Source organism: Salvelinus sp. IW2-2015, linkage group LG13, assembly GCF_002910315.2.
Source record: "Salvelinus sp. IW2-2015 linkage group LG13, ASM291031v2, whole genome shotgun sequence".
Taxonomy (NCBI): Eukaryota; Metazoa; Chordata; class Actinopteri; order Salmoniformes; family Salmonidae; genus Salvelinus; species Salvelinus sp. IW2-2015.
Genome location: NC_036853.1, coordinates 17,438,215 through 17,454,450, shown reverse-complemented (window position 1 = coordinate 17,454,450; position 16,236 = coordinate 17,438,215). Strand labels below are relative to the sequence as shown.

The following is a 16,236-nucleotide window of genomic DNA, read 5'->3' as shown; positions in this document are numbered from 1 at the left end:
TGTAACTCAGTAACATCTTTGAAATTGTTGCATGTTGCAGAAGCCTGACCATTACATATGTTTGTGCTCTGAGTGTGTACAGCATCTGTCAATGTTTGTTTGAAAATGCATGCATACAATGCGTAATAATGCGTAATAATAATAATAATAATAATAATGCGTAATAATGCGTGTAATATGTATAACAGTGCGTGCATGCTAAAACACGTTTCTATAATTGAGATATACAGTGCCAAAGATTGTCTTGGCTGAGTAATAAAAGGGAGTCTGAGATACCTTGATGTGTAGCAGCAACTCTCCCAAGGTCATTTCCTGTCCACGGTCACATCTGCCATAAACCAGGAAGTCATCCCACAGGGAGTACTCCTTTCCTGCAACCTGCCGATAGACAAAACACACACAATCAGAACACCTGTCACATCACACACACACTAATCGGTCAGGAGACAGGGAGCATGGTATAATATCTTCCCAAAACAATAACAACTGGTTAATGGGCAATGTCGGACTAAGCTCAGCAGTGAGATCAGAATTCAACTAGTTACTCAACAACATTTTCAACAAAACAAGGCAATGTGAAATGAAAAATCTAATTCAAACATTCCTCACTACACTGGAGGAACCCTATTTTTACCTCAACTAGTTAAGATAGAATAGGGCCCCATGTCTATGTCTCCACTAGGAGAGCAGTTAGACCAGGGCTCTCCAAACCTGTTCCTGGAGAGCAAGCTACCCTCCTGTAGTTATAACTAGCCTGATCCAGTTACTGTAATTATTAGAATCAGGTGCGCTAGATTAGGGTTAGAGCGAAAACCTACAGGATGGTTGCTCTCCAGGAACAGGGTTGGAGAGCCCTTCCCTAGACACATAGATAGACCTGACTAGAGCCCAAACACAGACGCCTCTGGAGTCACAGGGTGCTTGAATATTATATCTCACATGAGGAGAATAAAACAGTTTTATTTTTTTTACACCTATATTTAACTAGGCAAGTCAGTCAAGAACACATTCTTATTTTCAATGACGGCCTAGGAACGGTGGGTTAACTGCCTTGTTCAGGGGCAGAACGACAGATTTTTACCTTGTCAGCTCAGGGATTCAATCTTGCAACCTTAACTAGTCCACGGTTAACTAGTCCAACGCTCTAACCACCTGCCTCACGAGGAGCCCGCCTGTTACGCGAATGCAGTAAGAACCCAAGGTAAGTTGCTAGCTAGCATTAAACTTATCTTATAAAAAACAATCAATCATAATCACTAGTTACATGGTTGATGATATTACTAGTTTATCTAGCGTGTCCTGCGATGCATATAATRGATGCGGTGCGCATTCGCGAAAAAGGACTGTCGTTGCTCCAACMTGTACCTAACCATAAACATCAATGCCTTTCTTAAAATCAATACACAGAAGTATATATTTTTAAACCTGCATATTTAGCTAAAAGAAATCCAGGTTAGCAGGCAATATTAACCAGGTGAAATTGTGTCACTTCTCTTGCGTTCATTTCACGCAGAGTCAGGGTATATGCAACAGTTTGGGCCGCCTGGCTCATTGCGAACTAATTTGCCAGAATTTTACGTAATTATGACATAACATTGAAGGTTGTGCAATGTAACATGAATATTTAGACTGATGGATGCCACCCGTTAGATAAAATGCGGAACAGTTCCGTATTTCACTGAAAGAATAAATGTTTTGTTTTCGAGATGATAGTTTCCGGATTCGACCATATTAATGACCTAAGGCTCGTATTTCTGTGTGTTATTATGTTATAWTTAAGTCTATGATTTGATAGAGCAGTCTCACTGAGCAATGGTGGGCACCAGCAGGCTCGTAAGCATTCATTCAAACAGCACTTTAGTGCATTTTGCCAGCAGCTCTGCTGTTTATGAATTCAAGCCTATCAACTCCCGAGATTAGGCTGGTGTAACCGATGTGAAATGGCTAGCTAGTTAGCGGGGTGCGCGCTAATAGCGTTTCAAACGTCACTCACTCTGAGACTTGGAGTAGTTGTTCCCCTTGCTCTGCATGGGTAACGCTGCTTCGAGGGTGGCTGTTGTCGATGTGTTCCTGGTTCGAGCCCAGGTAGGAGCGAGGAGAGGGACGGAAGCTATACTGTTACACTGGCAATACTAAAGTGCCTATAAGAACATCCAATAGTCAAAGGTATATGAAATACAAATGGTATAGAGAGAAATAGTTCTATAATTCCTATAATAACTACAGCCTAAAACTTCTTACCTGGGAATATTGAAGACTCATGTTAAAAGGAATCACCAGCTTTCATATGTTCTCATGTTCTGAGCAAGGAACTTAAACATTAGCTTTCTTACATGGCACATATTGCACTTTTACTTTCTTCTCCAACACTTTGTTTTTGCCTTATTTAAACCAAATTGAACATGTTTCATTATTTATTTGAGGCTAAATTGATTTTATTGATGTATTATATTAAGTTAAAATAAGTGTTAATTCAGTATTGTTGTAATTGTCATTATTACAAATACATTTTAAAAAGCGTCCGATTAATCGGTATCGGCTTTTTTTGTCCTCTAATAATCGGTATCGGTATCGGCGTTGAAAAATCATAATCGGTCGACCTCTACTGTGAATATGAATCTGTGAAATAACAGCATAGGAACTTTCCAGAAGCCTGGCCAGACAGCAGATCAAATAGCAGTAACAGTGAGGGGCTTCAGTCAAGAATTTTAGGGGCCAATTTATCTTCAGTGTTTTCATGAATCAATGTGTAACATATATTTATGTATATACAGTGCATTCGGGAAGTATTCAGACCCCTTGACTTTTTACACATTTTGTTACAGCCTTATTCTAAAATTMATTAAATTATCTACACACAATACCACATAAAAAATGGAAATATTACATTTAATTAAGTATTCAGACCCTTTACTCAGTACTTTGTTGAAGCACTTTTGGCAGCGTTTACAGCCTCAAGTCTTCTTGGGTATGACGCTACAAGCTGGCACACCTGTATTTGGGGAGTTTCTCCAATTCTTCTCTGCAGACCCTCTCAAGCTCTGTCAGGTTGGATGGGGAGTGTCCAGGTTGCTGGAGGGTTTTCATCAAGGATCTCTGTACTTCGCTCTGTTCATCTTACCCTCGACCCTGACTAGTCCCCCAGTCCCTGCCGCTGAAAAACATCCCCACAGCATGATGCTGCCACCACCATGCTTCACCGTAGGGATGGTGGAAAGTTTCCTCCAGACGTGACGCTTGGCATTCAGGCCAAAGAGTTAAATATTGGCTTCATCAGACCAGAGAATCTTGTTTCTCATAGTCTGAGTTCTTTAGGTCCCTTTTGGCAAACTCCAAGCGAGCTGTCATGTGCCTTTTACTGAGGAGTGGCTTCCGTCTGGCCACTCTACCATAAAGGCCTGATTGGTGGAGTGCTGCAGAGATGGTTAGTCTTCTGGAAGGTTCTCTCATCTCCACAGAGGAACTCTGGAGCTCTGTCAGAATCACCATTGGGTTTCTTGGTCACCTTCCTGACCAAGGCCCTTCTCCCCGATTGCTGTTTGGCCAGGCGGCCAGCTCRAGAAAGAGTCTTGGTGGTTCCAAACTTCTTCCATTTAAGAATGATGGAGGCCAATGTGTTCTTGGGGACCTTCAATGCTGCAGACATTTTTTGGTACCCTTCCCCAGATCTGTGCCTCAACACAATCCTGTCTCAGGGCTCTACCGACAATTCCTTCGACCTCATGGCTTGGTTTTTGCTCTATATAGACAGGTGTTTGCCTTTCCAAATCATGTCCAATCAATTGAATTTACCACAGGTGGACTCCAATCAAGTTGTAGAAACATCTCAAGGATTATCAATGGAAATAGGATGCACCTGAGCTCAATTTTGAGTCTCATAGCAAATGGTCTGAATTTCTCCCCGTTCATAAAAATACTGTTTCTAAGTCTGGTTGTTGGAATGGAATAGTTTAGTCAGACCAGGGGATACAGGCAGGGTGGAAAATACAGATGTACTTCATCCTGTCCACAAGCTCAGCTTCCACTCCCCAAACCCTTCTTTTAGATATCGCATATTCAAGAGGAAACACAAAAGTGTTGAAACACAACAGAAGACTTAATGTAAGTCAAAGTGTCATTATAAATGTTAGGCTACAGGAGTGATTATTGAGTTGTGTACCAAACACAGATCATGTCATCAATACATCCAGAATGTAACACTAACGTCAACGAGCGCTGTGTACTCTCATGTGACGTTTACACCAACAGAAGGAGTGGCTGTCTGACACAAAGCCTGTTTAATAGGAGTAAGGAGAAATTACCAGAACATAGAGCTTCTGTCAGTATCCCACTGAGCTATATGACGCTAAGCTCTTGGTGTGACTCCACCATCATCCTTAAGGTGTGCTGGCTAGGTGACCTCTGGTTTTATACCCTGATTACACCAGGCACTACATCTAGCGATCAAACCACCAGAGACAATCCATTTTCAATGGTTGGGAGGATACACAAGGACACATCCAGCGACTTCGGCGACTACGATCTCAGAAGCCAGAGTTCAGAAAGTCCCATGTTTATGCAAATGAGCAGCGACACGAGTGTATAATTACCAATCGGAGAAGGGAGTCTTGGTAGCTAGCTTTGACTCTATGCTAGATGACGTGATGTTATGCATGCTGTTTGGAAGATACACATACAAAGCGAGAACTTGAAGATTATTTTCTACTTTGTAGGTTTTGGTATAACTGGGCCGTAAGTGGACAAGGAATGGTGATCCCAGAGAGGATCATACGGCAATGGCCTCTAACGCAAACCACTGTTTATCTCTATAGGATCAATCCCAGTAGTCCAAACATAGACCAAGAATGCTTCATCTTCGTGATCCAGTTAAAGCTCAGCTAACATAAACATTCCTGCTCCTCTGGCCACCGGACTGACATTACACTCCAGTGGCCTCACATGACCCATCTGTTTACCATCAACATCATAATCCTCTCTCCGGCTCCATCTGCACGACCGAGGGAAAGTGTCACGTCACCTGACCACGGCTCTGCCAGGGTTCCTCACTCCCAGGAGAATGTGTCACAATATGTCACTTTTTGGGCCTAACCAACGCAGGATCTGTCTGGGGGTTTTGTCACAAATGAAAACTTGGCCTGAGACACCAATAACAAAACTAGAACAGAACCTGTGTCCAATTATCTGTGCTTCAGCAGCCAAGAGGAACGGTCAGAGAGTATCAGTCTACTGTCTCCTCCCACTCCCTGCCTGGTGGGGATAGAGTTCTGCTACACTCACAGCCTGCTACTCATATGGTCTTATTGGGTGTGTAGCTATAACCAGCAATGATCAAACAATGGGAGACGAAGGCATCATGGAATCTAACACATCACCACATACTAAGTGAAGATTAAATGAATATGTCAAATGATGATGCTGCAGAGAGGACATGTTCCACTGCTGTACATCAGGCAGTGGGTGACAGTGTTTGGTAGTAGCAGTGGTTTTGGGTGGATGGCAATGTTTGCCATAGATAGGAGAGTTACATTATGCACTTTGGCATTGCCAGTTTTGGAACAGAGAGGTTGTCTTTGCCAAGAAAGAGGGATTGTTTGAACTCTATAAAAACACAGATGTGAGACTTTGTCGTCTTTGTGAAGAACTGCCTTGTTGAGGCTTTCAATAGAGATGGATCAGAGCAATGTTTGTAATTAAGGCCTTTGTGTGTAGATTGTTCAGAATATAAACTAGGCTATTTTTACTCTCCCTCCCTCTCTCACAGGCCTTTCCAGGAACTCCACAAGGAGCCTTCAGCCAATCGGCCGCCCAATCAGACTGTATGTGGCCACGTGTGACGTCATCCCCTCACCGCCTCAGAGGGTATAAACATAAGCAAGCACGGTGGAAGTTAGAACCAAAACCGGCTGCTGCTGGAAACAATTACAAGGCTTATAGACTCCTCTCTTAGACCCCCCCCCCCCCCCACCGCATCCAATGTTTCTTTGTGTTTGAATTCCTATAATAGAATACACAATCATCCCCACAGAACTATAAACTAAAAGAAAGGAACCCAAAATGGTGGACAACAGCCTCTGCTTTGATGGCTCCAATAATGTCACACATCTGAGGGAAGCCTGACGGCTTTCTGGTGATTCATAATGACAGGCTTTGTTGGTAATTAAATTATAACTTTCTTGAATCCTAATGGTTTAAAACTCTCTCTTGGCCAATCAGACATCTTAGTGAACGTCTAGGCCCACAGGGTCTTAAAGCTAGCTGAGACATCAATGGTTAGGTAAACCCCAAAACTGTCAGAGTATTGTGCTCAGATGGGACACTGCTTGGCTGCCACCCAAAGAGCAGCAATCCATATAAGGTCTTATGTCAGCACTATATACCAACGAGGGTGGATCTACAGAATAAACAGAGGACCGATGGTGGACAAGAGTGTGCTGTTCATGTCAAACACTGGCCCTCTGGAGTTTGTCCTGAGGTCTACTCTGAGACAGTCAGTGCAAAGCTGTTTAGAACCCGATCTGGCTGGTGAGTAGAGATGTATGAGGAGACAGACAGACAGACAGACAGACAGACAGACAGACAGAGACAAGCTGACAGACAGAGAGAGAGAGAGCGAGAGAGAGACAGATGAGACAGGCAGACAGGGACACACAGGTAGACAGACAGAGACAGACAGAGACAGGCTGACAGACAGAGAGAGAGAGAGCGAGAGAGAGAAAGATGAGACAGGCAGACAGGGACACACAGGTAGACAGACAGAGACAGACAGAGACAGACAGAGACAGGCTGACAGACAGAGACACTCACGGACAGCATATGGCCCATGTGGAGTACAGTCTCTGTTATGGACACGTGCATGTTTTCATGTAGCACTCTCCCTTCATCGAGCACAGCAAACATTCTCATCTGCTATCCACATATCAGAGCCTGCATTATTGCTGGGGCTCTCTACTCAAACACAGAATACCTGAGTATCAGAGTATGTATATCATAGGATTATTCACATACATACATACACATCAAAACTCCAGAGAAAGAAACATTACTACATTATATATGCTTTCAAAATGTTGGCCCCCAAGTGCATTTCTCCCTTCATAAAGTACTACTGTACTCTCTCTAACCATCTATGAGTGAGAGGGACGCCACCAACTGATATTGTAAGATAGATAACCATGATCAGAAGTGCGTCCCTCTCCCAGACAGAGATGTTCCTCTCAGATTGAGGTAGCTCCCCTTCTCTGTCAGGATGTCCACATGAACACCCTGCCACTGTGCTGTTAGGTGTCTCCTCTCCATTCTGGCAGGAAGCTGGGTGAGACATCCACTGAGGCTCCATAGCTACTTCCTGAAGAAAAGGAAATCAGGCTGTGCTTTCAGGATAAAAACTGACAGAAACTGACGTGTCTTTGTGAGACGCAGAGTATGTGAACGGATGATCTCTGCATTTGTGTTTCCCACCGTGAAGCATGGAGGAGGAGGTGTGATTGTGTGGGGGTGCTTTGCTGGTGATACTGTCAGTGATTTATTCATAATTCAAGGGACACTTAACCAGCATGGCTACCACAGCATTCTGCAGCGATACGCCATGCCATCTGGTTTGGGCTTAGTGGGACTATCGTTTATTTTTCAACAGGACAATGACCCAACACACCTCCAGGCTGTGTAAGGGCTATTTGACCAAGAAGGAGAGTGATGGAGTGCTGCATCAGATGACCTGGCCTCCACAATCACCCGACCTCAACCCAATTGAGATGGTTTGGGATGAGTTGGACCGCAGAGTGAAGGAAAGCATATGTGGGAACTCCTTCAAGACTGTTGGAAAAGCATTCCAGGTGAAGCTGGTTGAGAGAATGCCAAGAGTGTGCAAAGCTGTCATCAAGGCAAAGGGTGGCTACTTTGAAGAATGTCAAATATAAAATATATATATATTTTTTTTTTTACACAAACACCTCACTCTGCATCCAGGCGAAGCCAGACATAAAACAGGGGGAAATAGAACAGCCATTCATTAACAGACCGGACACATGGTCTAATGAACAGCAACACACACTTAGTATGACAGATAACAGAGTTCAGTGATAGACGAGATCCAGAAATAGCAACAACCCCTGACAGCAGATATACTGTACATGTTAACTAAACACATAGCTACACAGGAAGTTCAGGGAGCAGGGGTTCGCAGGGAAGCCAGGGGGAGTTCTGCCATTGAGTTCTGCCATTGAACCACAGCACCGGAGAGATAAAGCAACCAGAATGGACCTGACTCTAAGTCCCTGTCGAAGAGGACAATCGTGTGTGTTGGTCATTTTGAAAATGCCACATCGCTAGCTGTGGTACTGGGGCTGTAATCATGATGTAAGGCAGCAATCTGCCCTTTCACACAATGGCCCATTTTCCCAGGCAGGAACTGGTTCAAGGAGATAATATTGATATGTCCTCCTTCCTGCAGGGTGCTGCATCGTAAGAAATGGCAATTTCACACTGTAGACACAGCAACAGAGCCTGGCTAAAATTCTAATTAGAAACCAAACCATGAAAAAAATTGTATTGTATGCTCTGCATGAATGTATTCAACGTGTGCTTTAGAGGAGACTGATGGGGTACAATCAGTGTTCTTTTAGATCATACCGTTATCACAGTAATCCATCCTGTTTTCACCCTCATCTCTTTCTTTCTGTAGTCTTTCTCTTTCCTTTCATAGCCTCAAATTAGAGAGAGACAGCTTTCACATTTTCAAATATCCTCCTCACACCCGGCCAGAATGTGACACAGGTAACTCCAGGAAATACCTAACTCTGGGCAGCTCTCTCTTTCGAATGACAACAGCAGTYAAACCAGAGAAATAAGTGAACAATCAATTTCCTCTTGTCCCCGTTGAGTGCATCATGGCAGTATTACAAACCCTCCACTGACGTCCTCTCTACGTCACACTGAAACCACACAGGGCATGCCTGACTGTGATGCAACCCATGTGTCCAAATATCAATAACTGCCAGCTGGGTCACCACAGTGTCACACGTTTTTACTACATGCTACCTCTGAAAGTGGTGTAGTAGCTTGCCAATTGTGATGATAATGCAAAGATGCACTTGTTTGTTTTAGATTGAATTGGTGGTTATGTTGTACATCTACAGCCTGGGATGATATTGATCATGATTCCAACAGGAGTACTGCAAGGAGGCAGATGGCAGCCTAAAAGCCTCAACGTCCAAAACTTCTCCACCCTCTCTACCCTCTTAAGGCGTCCACATACATCGGCTAGGCGAAGCGACCATCTGTTCTCGCATACTCCTAAAGTATGAGAAGAGAAGAGAAACAATTTGGCAAAATGTGCATGAAAACGAATCGTCTCTCGTTGAATGGCAACAAACACTTAATGTTCCCATTCCTACTAGGAGTAGTACTGTTGACCAATCACCGACGAGGCGGAGAACACTTAAACCCTCACTCAAGAAAGATACCAAATTAGGTCAAATGGTTAAATATTATAAAGCAAGAGGAGCTAGACTACGATCCAATAAATATGGCCACTTTACACAAATTCTAATTCTGTGAATTAGCATTCCTAGAATTAGAATGAGTGTCAAGTGGAAGAAGAAACAGACGCCATAGTTGACAGTGTATGTCAGAGCAGAAACTATACCATCAAGTCCAAGAGAAGACTCAAAGCTGTAATCGCCGGCAAAGGTGCTTCTACAAAGTATTGACTCAGAGGTGTGAATACTTAAGTAAATTAAATATTTCTGTATTTCATTTTCAATACATTAGCAAAAATGTCTAAAAACATGTTTTCACTTTGTCATTATACGATATTGTGTGTAGGGGGAAAAAACGATTTAATCCATTTTGAATTCAGGCTGTAACAAAAAAATGTGGAATAAGTCAAGGGGTATGAATACTTTCTGAAGGCACTGTGTTTGTTGCTGTCTGTCGAACGTTGCATATTGTATTTCCCCTGGCTCTATTGATCCACTCCTATTGCAACAGGAAGTCACATCTATATTGTCATGCAATACTTAATAGAATGATGTAAAAACAGTAACACCCCGGTGTTGTTATGGATAACTAGGGCCTCATTAGCCCTCATCTGATGTTCAATAKGTGTAAATAGTACATGCTGCAGGCATATTTGGCCCTAGAGACCCACAGTCAGTGTGACATTTGACCAATCAATGCATGGGACTGTATTGATTCTAGAGCAGCTAGCAAGCTAGGAAGATCAGTAGAATGGACTATAAATTAYATGACTGTTGCAGAACATAAGATCAGTAGAATGGACAATAAATGAGATGACCGTGCCAGAACATAAGAACTGTCCCAGAGGAACTGCTGAGCCTCAGGACTGCTCAGGGCCTCTCTACCGTAGGCCCCATGTCTCTGGCTTTAGCCCCAAACTCCCACAGACCGCAGTGGGAAACATGTAAGCATTAGCAGTAGCATTAGGAAAAGGCTGAAAAGATACACACAAATTACACACACCTCAATTAGGAGGAAATGACTAACCAAGTCTAAGAGCAGTGTGTTGGGATAAATACCCAGGAGCCCTTGTGGTGGGGAAAGGAAGCGGTGAATATGTGTTAATTGCCTGTGTCCGGCTACAATGAGCCACTTTAGAGGGCTACAGTGAAACAGCCGTGGAACCACAAATCAGGGTGTGGAGATAGAGGCGTCAGCAGAGCCTAGGGGCCATAGAAAACAGAGAAAGAGAGAAAAGAGAGGAAAACAGAGTGAAGTAAGTTAGATGGAATTGGCAGACAGGACAAGGGGAGACACACATGCATGCATACTCTGCATACATGTCAATTCAACCACAGACAAACACAGCCCAGACAGGAAATGAGTTATCCACTAGGGCCTGGTGTGACACAGCAACAGGATGTGTGTTCCTGCCAAACCCACCCCTGACCTGCGAGGTGGTGCCCGCCTGACCCTCTCGCTTGACCTGTTCTCAGGCTGCCATGGTTCAGTGAGGACTYCGTTGGGGGGGTCACTCCTGATCCAAACCATCCCTCCCACCACACGTCGACCCCATTCAGCCGAGCCACTAGTGTTTCTACATATGGTTCCATGTGTTATTCTGCTTGCTTAGAATATACTGGTGTTCTCCCTGGTGATTTGATATGATCGGAGGTTCTTGTTGCAGGTTTTGTAGCTTACATTACAAAAAACAAACATGTTATGAAACTCTGGGTGTAGAAATCATGCAAAATAAACATTTCTTTGTCCTATCATATTGCATAACAACATGAAATCAGATTTTTTCTTGGTCATTTGATCCCTAACAAACAACACCTTGGCCTATTCACACTGCAGGACTTCACCTTGGCCTCACGTTGACTTCCCCTTCCATCTCAATTAGTTCCTACTTTCTACTTTATGAAGCTGTTGTTGACTGATTTGTTGACGGCCACCGAATGCCACTTTGTGACCCATACCTGAGATACTTCCCCTGTCAGTTACAGACAATTACTCAACATTGTCCACTACTASACCTATACAGACGGTGGACGAGGATGGTGTGTAGGACGTCAAATCTAGTCACCTTCGCAGGGTCACATACCATCTTGCATTGATAGCAAAATGAACTCACACCTATGCAAACACAAGAGTAATCACTACTGTATCACATGTCACTGTGTCCATTTCAGTTTCAGAGAAGGAAAGTACACAGTGGTATGTGTTATCATAAAACCAATATTAACATCTAACCAAATCTTCTGCTAACTGTCTTAGCGCAAATAATAACTTTTATGAGGTAAGGTTAACAGTGGTTTAGCGAAACTTTGGTAATAGCCACTGTGTAAACCAGTCTCTAATTTGAGGCCCAGAGGTCACAGTTGATTTATTTAATCATAGAAGTCACTGTAGGGAATAGGTATTATTTTTTGACTGTGATTGGGAACCGTTCCAAAAGTCTGTCTCAACAGTCACATTAGAGTCTTCTGAGCCAGGAGGCATCTGGACAGCAGTCCTCCAGGTWTGTTTTGATTGGTCCTCAGCTCTCCTCTGAGCCAGTAGGCATCTGGACAGCAGTCCTCCAGYTTTGTTCTGATTGGTCCTCAGCTCTCCTCTTCTGACTAGCAGCAGCACATGCGGCTCCAACAAGTAGGCTGCTCATTATGGCCTAGCTTTTACAATCTCTGTTTATCTGGGATTACCCGACACACACACACACACACACACACACATACACATACAGTATACACACGCACGCACGCACAAACACACAGGCACGCACAACCACCAAAAAACATCTGCTTATCAACCAGTCAAGAATTGAAGTTGACCTCTGAATCAACCAAAGTCAACCATCTAACATCTCTGAAGGGACCTGAAAATAGCTGAGCAGCGAAGCTCCCAATCCAACCTGACAGAGCTTGAGAGGATCTGTAGAGAAGAATGGGAAAAACTCCACAAATACAGGTGTGCCAAGCTTGTAGCGTCATACCCAAGAAGACTCGAGGCTGTAATCACTGCCAAAGGTGCATCAACAAAGTACTGAGTAAAGGGTCTGAATACTTATGTAAATGTGATATTTCAGATTTTTATTTTTAATACATTTGCAAAAAAAAATCTAAAAACRTGTTTTTATGGGMTATTGTGTGTAGATTGATGAGGGAAAAAAAACWATTTAATCAATTTTAGAATAAGGCTGTAACGTAACAAAATTTGGAAAAAGTCAAGGGGTATGAATACTTTGCAAATGCATTGTCCATATCTACCTATCACMCCAGTATCCCTGCACATTGTAAATATGGTACTAGAACTGACTGACCCTCTATATATTATGCTTACTTARTTTCTCGTGTTCTTCTTATTTTTATTTATTGTGTGTTTTTGTTCTACCTTATGTTARTTTTAGTGTTACATTGTTATTGATTACTGCATTGTTGAGTTTGGAACTTGCAAGAAAGCCATTTCACTGTACTAGTGCATGTGACATCAAAACTTGAAACATCAAAACCAACCACTGCATTCCACAGTATGAACCTCAGACAGGGCCTTCAGAAAGTATTCACACCTCTTGACTTATTCCACATTTTGTTGTGTTACAGCCTGAATTTAAAATGGATTAAATTTGGATTTTTMTGTCACTGGCCTACACACAATACRKRATAAGGTAAAAGTAGAATTATGTTTTTWAATTTTTTCACAAATTAATWAAAAATGAAAACCTAAAATGTCTTGAGTCAATAAGTATTCAACCCCTTTGTTATGGCAAGCCTGGCAATAATATTGTTTAACATGATTTTTGAATGACTACCTCATCTCTGTACCCCACACATTCAATTGTCTGTAAGGTCCCTCAGTCGAGCAGTGAATTTGTAACACAGATTCACCACGAAGACCAGGGAGGTTTTCCAATGGCTCCCAAAGAAGGGTAGACCGGTAAAAATAATAAAAACATTGAATATCCCTTTGAGCATGGTGAACTTATTAATTACACTTTGGATGGTGTATCAATACAAAACAGTCACTACAAAGATACAGGCGTCCTTCCTAACTCTGCTGCCGGAGAGGAAGGAAACTGCTCAGGGATTTCACCACGAGGCCAATGGAGACTTTAAAACAGTTACAGAGTTTAATTATGATAAGATAAAATTGACAGATCAACAACATTGTACTTACTCCACAATACTAACCTAATTGACCGTGTGAACAGAAGGAAGCCTGTACAGAAAAAATATATATTCCAAAACATGCATCCTGTTTGCAACGAGGCACTAAAGTAATACCGCAAAAAATGTGGCAAAGCAATTCACTTTTTGTCCTGAATACAAAGTGTTATGTTTGGGGGRAAATCCAATACAACACATTACTGAGTACCACTCTCCATATTTTCAAGCATAATGGTGGCTGCATCATGTTATGGGTATGCTTGTATTTGTTAAGAACTGGGGAGCTTTTCAAGATAAAAACTAAACGGAATGGAGCTAAGCACAAGCAAAATCCTAGAGGAAAYCCTGGTAKAGTCTGCTTTCCACCAGACACTGGGAGATGAATTCACCATTCATCTGGATAATAACTTAAAACACAAGGCCAAATCTACACTGGAGTTGCTTACCTAGAAGACAGTGAATGTTCCTGAGTGGCCAAGTTACAGTTTTGACTTAAAATCTGCTTGATAATCTATGGCAAGACCTGAAATTGGTAGTCTAGCAATGATTAACAATCAATTTGACAAAGCTTTTAAGAATTTAGAAACAAATGATGAGCAAATGTTGCACAATCCAGGTGTGGAAAGCTCTAAGAGACTTACCCAGAAAGACTCACAGCTGTAATCTCTGTCAAAGGTGATTCTAATATGTATTGACTCAGTGGGTTGAATACTTATCTAATCATGTAACTCAGCAGCTACTGTAAGGAGAACATGCAATTGCTAGACTGTCTGTTTGTGTAATGCCTATGTTTGCAATACTGACAACCAAGTTTGTATGAACATGTCGATAATGTATTTTGTATGTAAATAGCTGCATGTTCCCTACTCCCCTCCTGAAAAAATAACATGACATCGGGCTTATGCTTACTGATGCATGGAATGCAATAGTTACACCAGTTTTGTGTACAACATGAAGTTTGTAGGCTACACCAGTGACCAGACAAAGGCGATCAAAGCGGGGGAGCGGCAGCGGAGCACTCAGTACAGCCGCTACGTAGGCAGCGGAGCACTCAGTACAGCCGCTACGTAGGCAGCGGAGCACTCAGTACAGCCGCTACGTAGGCAGCGGAGGTCAAAATAAATCCTGCACATGCACAGAAATATCCATATTTTTGGACTGGGCAAACTGGGATATAGAAACTCTGTATCTGTTGCCACTCCGTATTTATACCTACATTAATTTCATGCTTTGGGTATTTTCATGCTCTGCTGTAAAGTTTGGTGATTCAATGCAACATATGCTACTTCAGTCTCCGCTTTTAATTGATGAGTGAAATATCCATGGGGGAAGGTAATTTACAGTATGTCATTTCATATGACTTTCTTAACTCTCAGCATAAACACACCAGGTTTACTCATTAGCAGAAGTAAATACCATCTGAAACCACAGCCTACAGGTTTTTCCAATTGCTTACTACTGCATTAATGTGGAATTTAAGACCAATAAATATACATTGTATTTGTATTTTCCATACAAGTTGTTCCATTTTGATCTACCCTAAGCATGCATGCTTAACTTTAGAGCAACTTACTGGTGTCCTAAGGTGCACAAATGCACACACACACACGAGACGCAATGCACATTGTGAACTGCCCAAAACCTTAAGAGCAAGGCCTTTGTTAAAGTCCTATTCCAGCTATTTAAAAAAAACTTTTCCTGTTGAAAAACAATATCGCAAACAATTGCAAACGTCAAGGTATAGGCCATCAAAGGAGTGGGTCTGACTGTCTGATATGATGTCATCGACCCCCCCCCCCCAGGTCTTCAGTCTGGAGTAGAGATCTGAGTATGTCTGTGAGTAATGCAGTCTCATCTGGAGTAGACATCTGAGTTGTCTGTGAGTAATCAGTCTCATCTGGAGTAGACATCTGAGTGTGTCTGTGAGTAATCAGTCTCATCTGGAGTAGAGATCTGAGTATGTCTGTGAGTAATCGTCTCATCTGGAGTAGAATCTGAGTGTGTCTGTAGTAATCAGTCTCATCTGGAGGAGAATCTGAGTGTGTCGTGTGTATCAAAGTCTCATCGGAGTAGAGACTGAGTTGTGTCTGTGAGTAATCCGTCTCATCTGGAGTAGACATCTGAGTGTGTCTGTGAGTAATCAGTCTCATCTGGAGTAGAATCTGAGTGTGTCTCTGTGAGTAATCATTCTCATCTGGAGTAGAGATCTGAGGATTGTCTGTGAGTAATCAGTCTCATCTGGAGTAGCATCTGAGTGGTCTGTGGTAATCAGTCTCATCTGGAGTAGACATTCGAGTGTGTCTGTGAGTAATCAGTCTCATTCTGGAGTAGAGAGCTGAGGTGTGTCTGTGAGTAATTCTGTGCCGCCTGGCCGTGCTGCTGCTCCAGTTTCAAACTGTTCTGCCTGCGGCTATGGAACCCCTGACCGTTCACGGACGTGCTACCTGTCCCAGACCTGCTGTTTTCAACTCTCTAGAGACAGCAGGAGCGGTGTAGAGATACTCTGAATGATCAGCTATGAAAAGCCAACTGACATTTACTCCTGAGGTGCTGACCTGTTGCACCCGTCTGACAACCGACTGGTGAGTATATATTTACGCCTTGCTTGTCATCATGA

At 42.7% G+C, this 16,236-nt stretch overlaps 1 protein-coding gene across 1 annotated transcript in view; it reads right to left on the bottom strand.

The window, feature by feature from the left end:
* Positions 1-16,236, bottom strand: part of LOC111972220 (ubiquitin-like modifier-activating enzyme 1) — a 79,705-nt gene that overhangs the window by 5,413 nt on the left and 58,056 nt on the right. Inside the window, 1 exon segment of the mRNA XM_023999146.2 lies at positions 277-378. Coding sequence (XP_023854914.1) covers positions 277-378 — 102 coding nt within the window.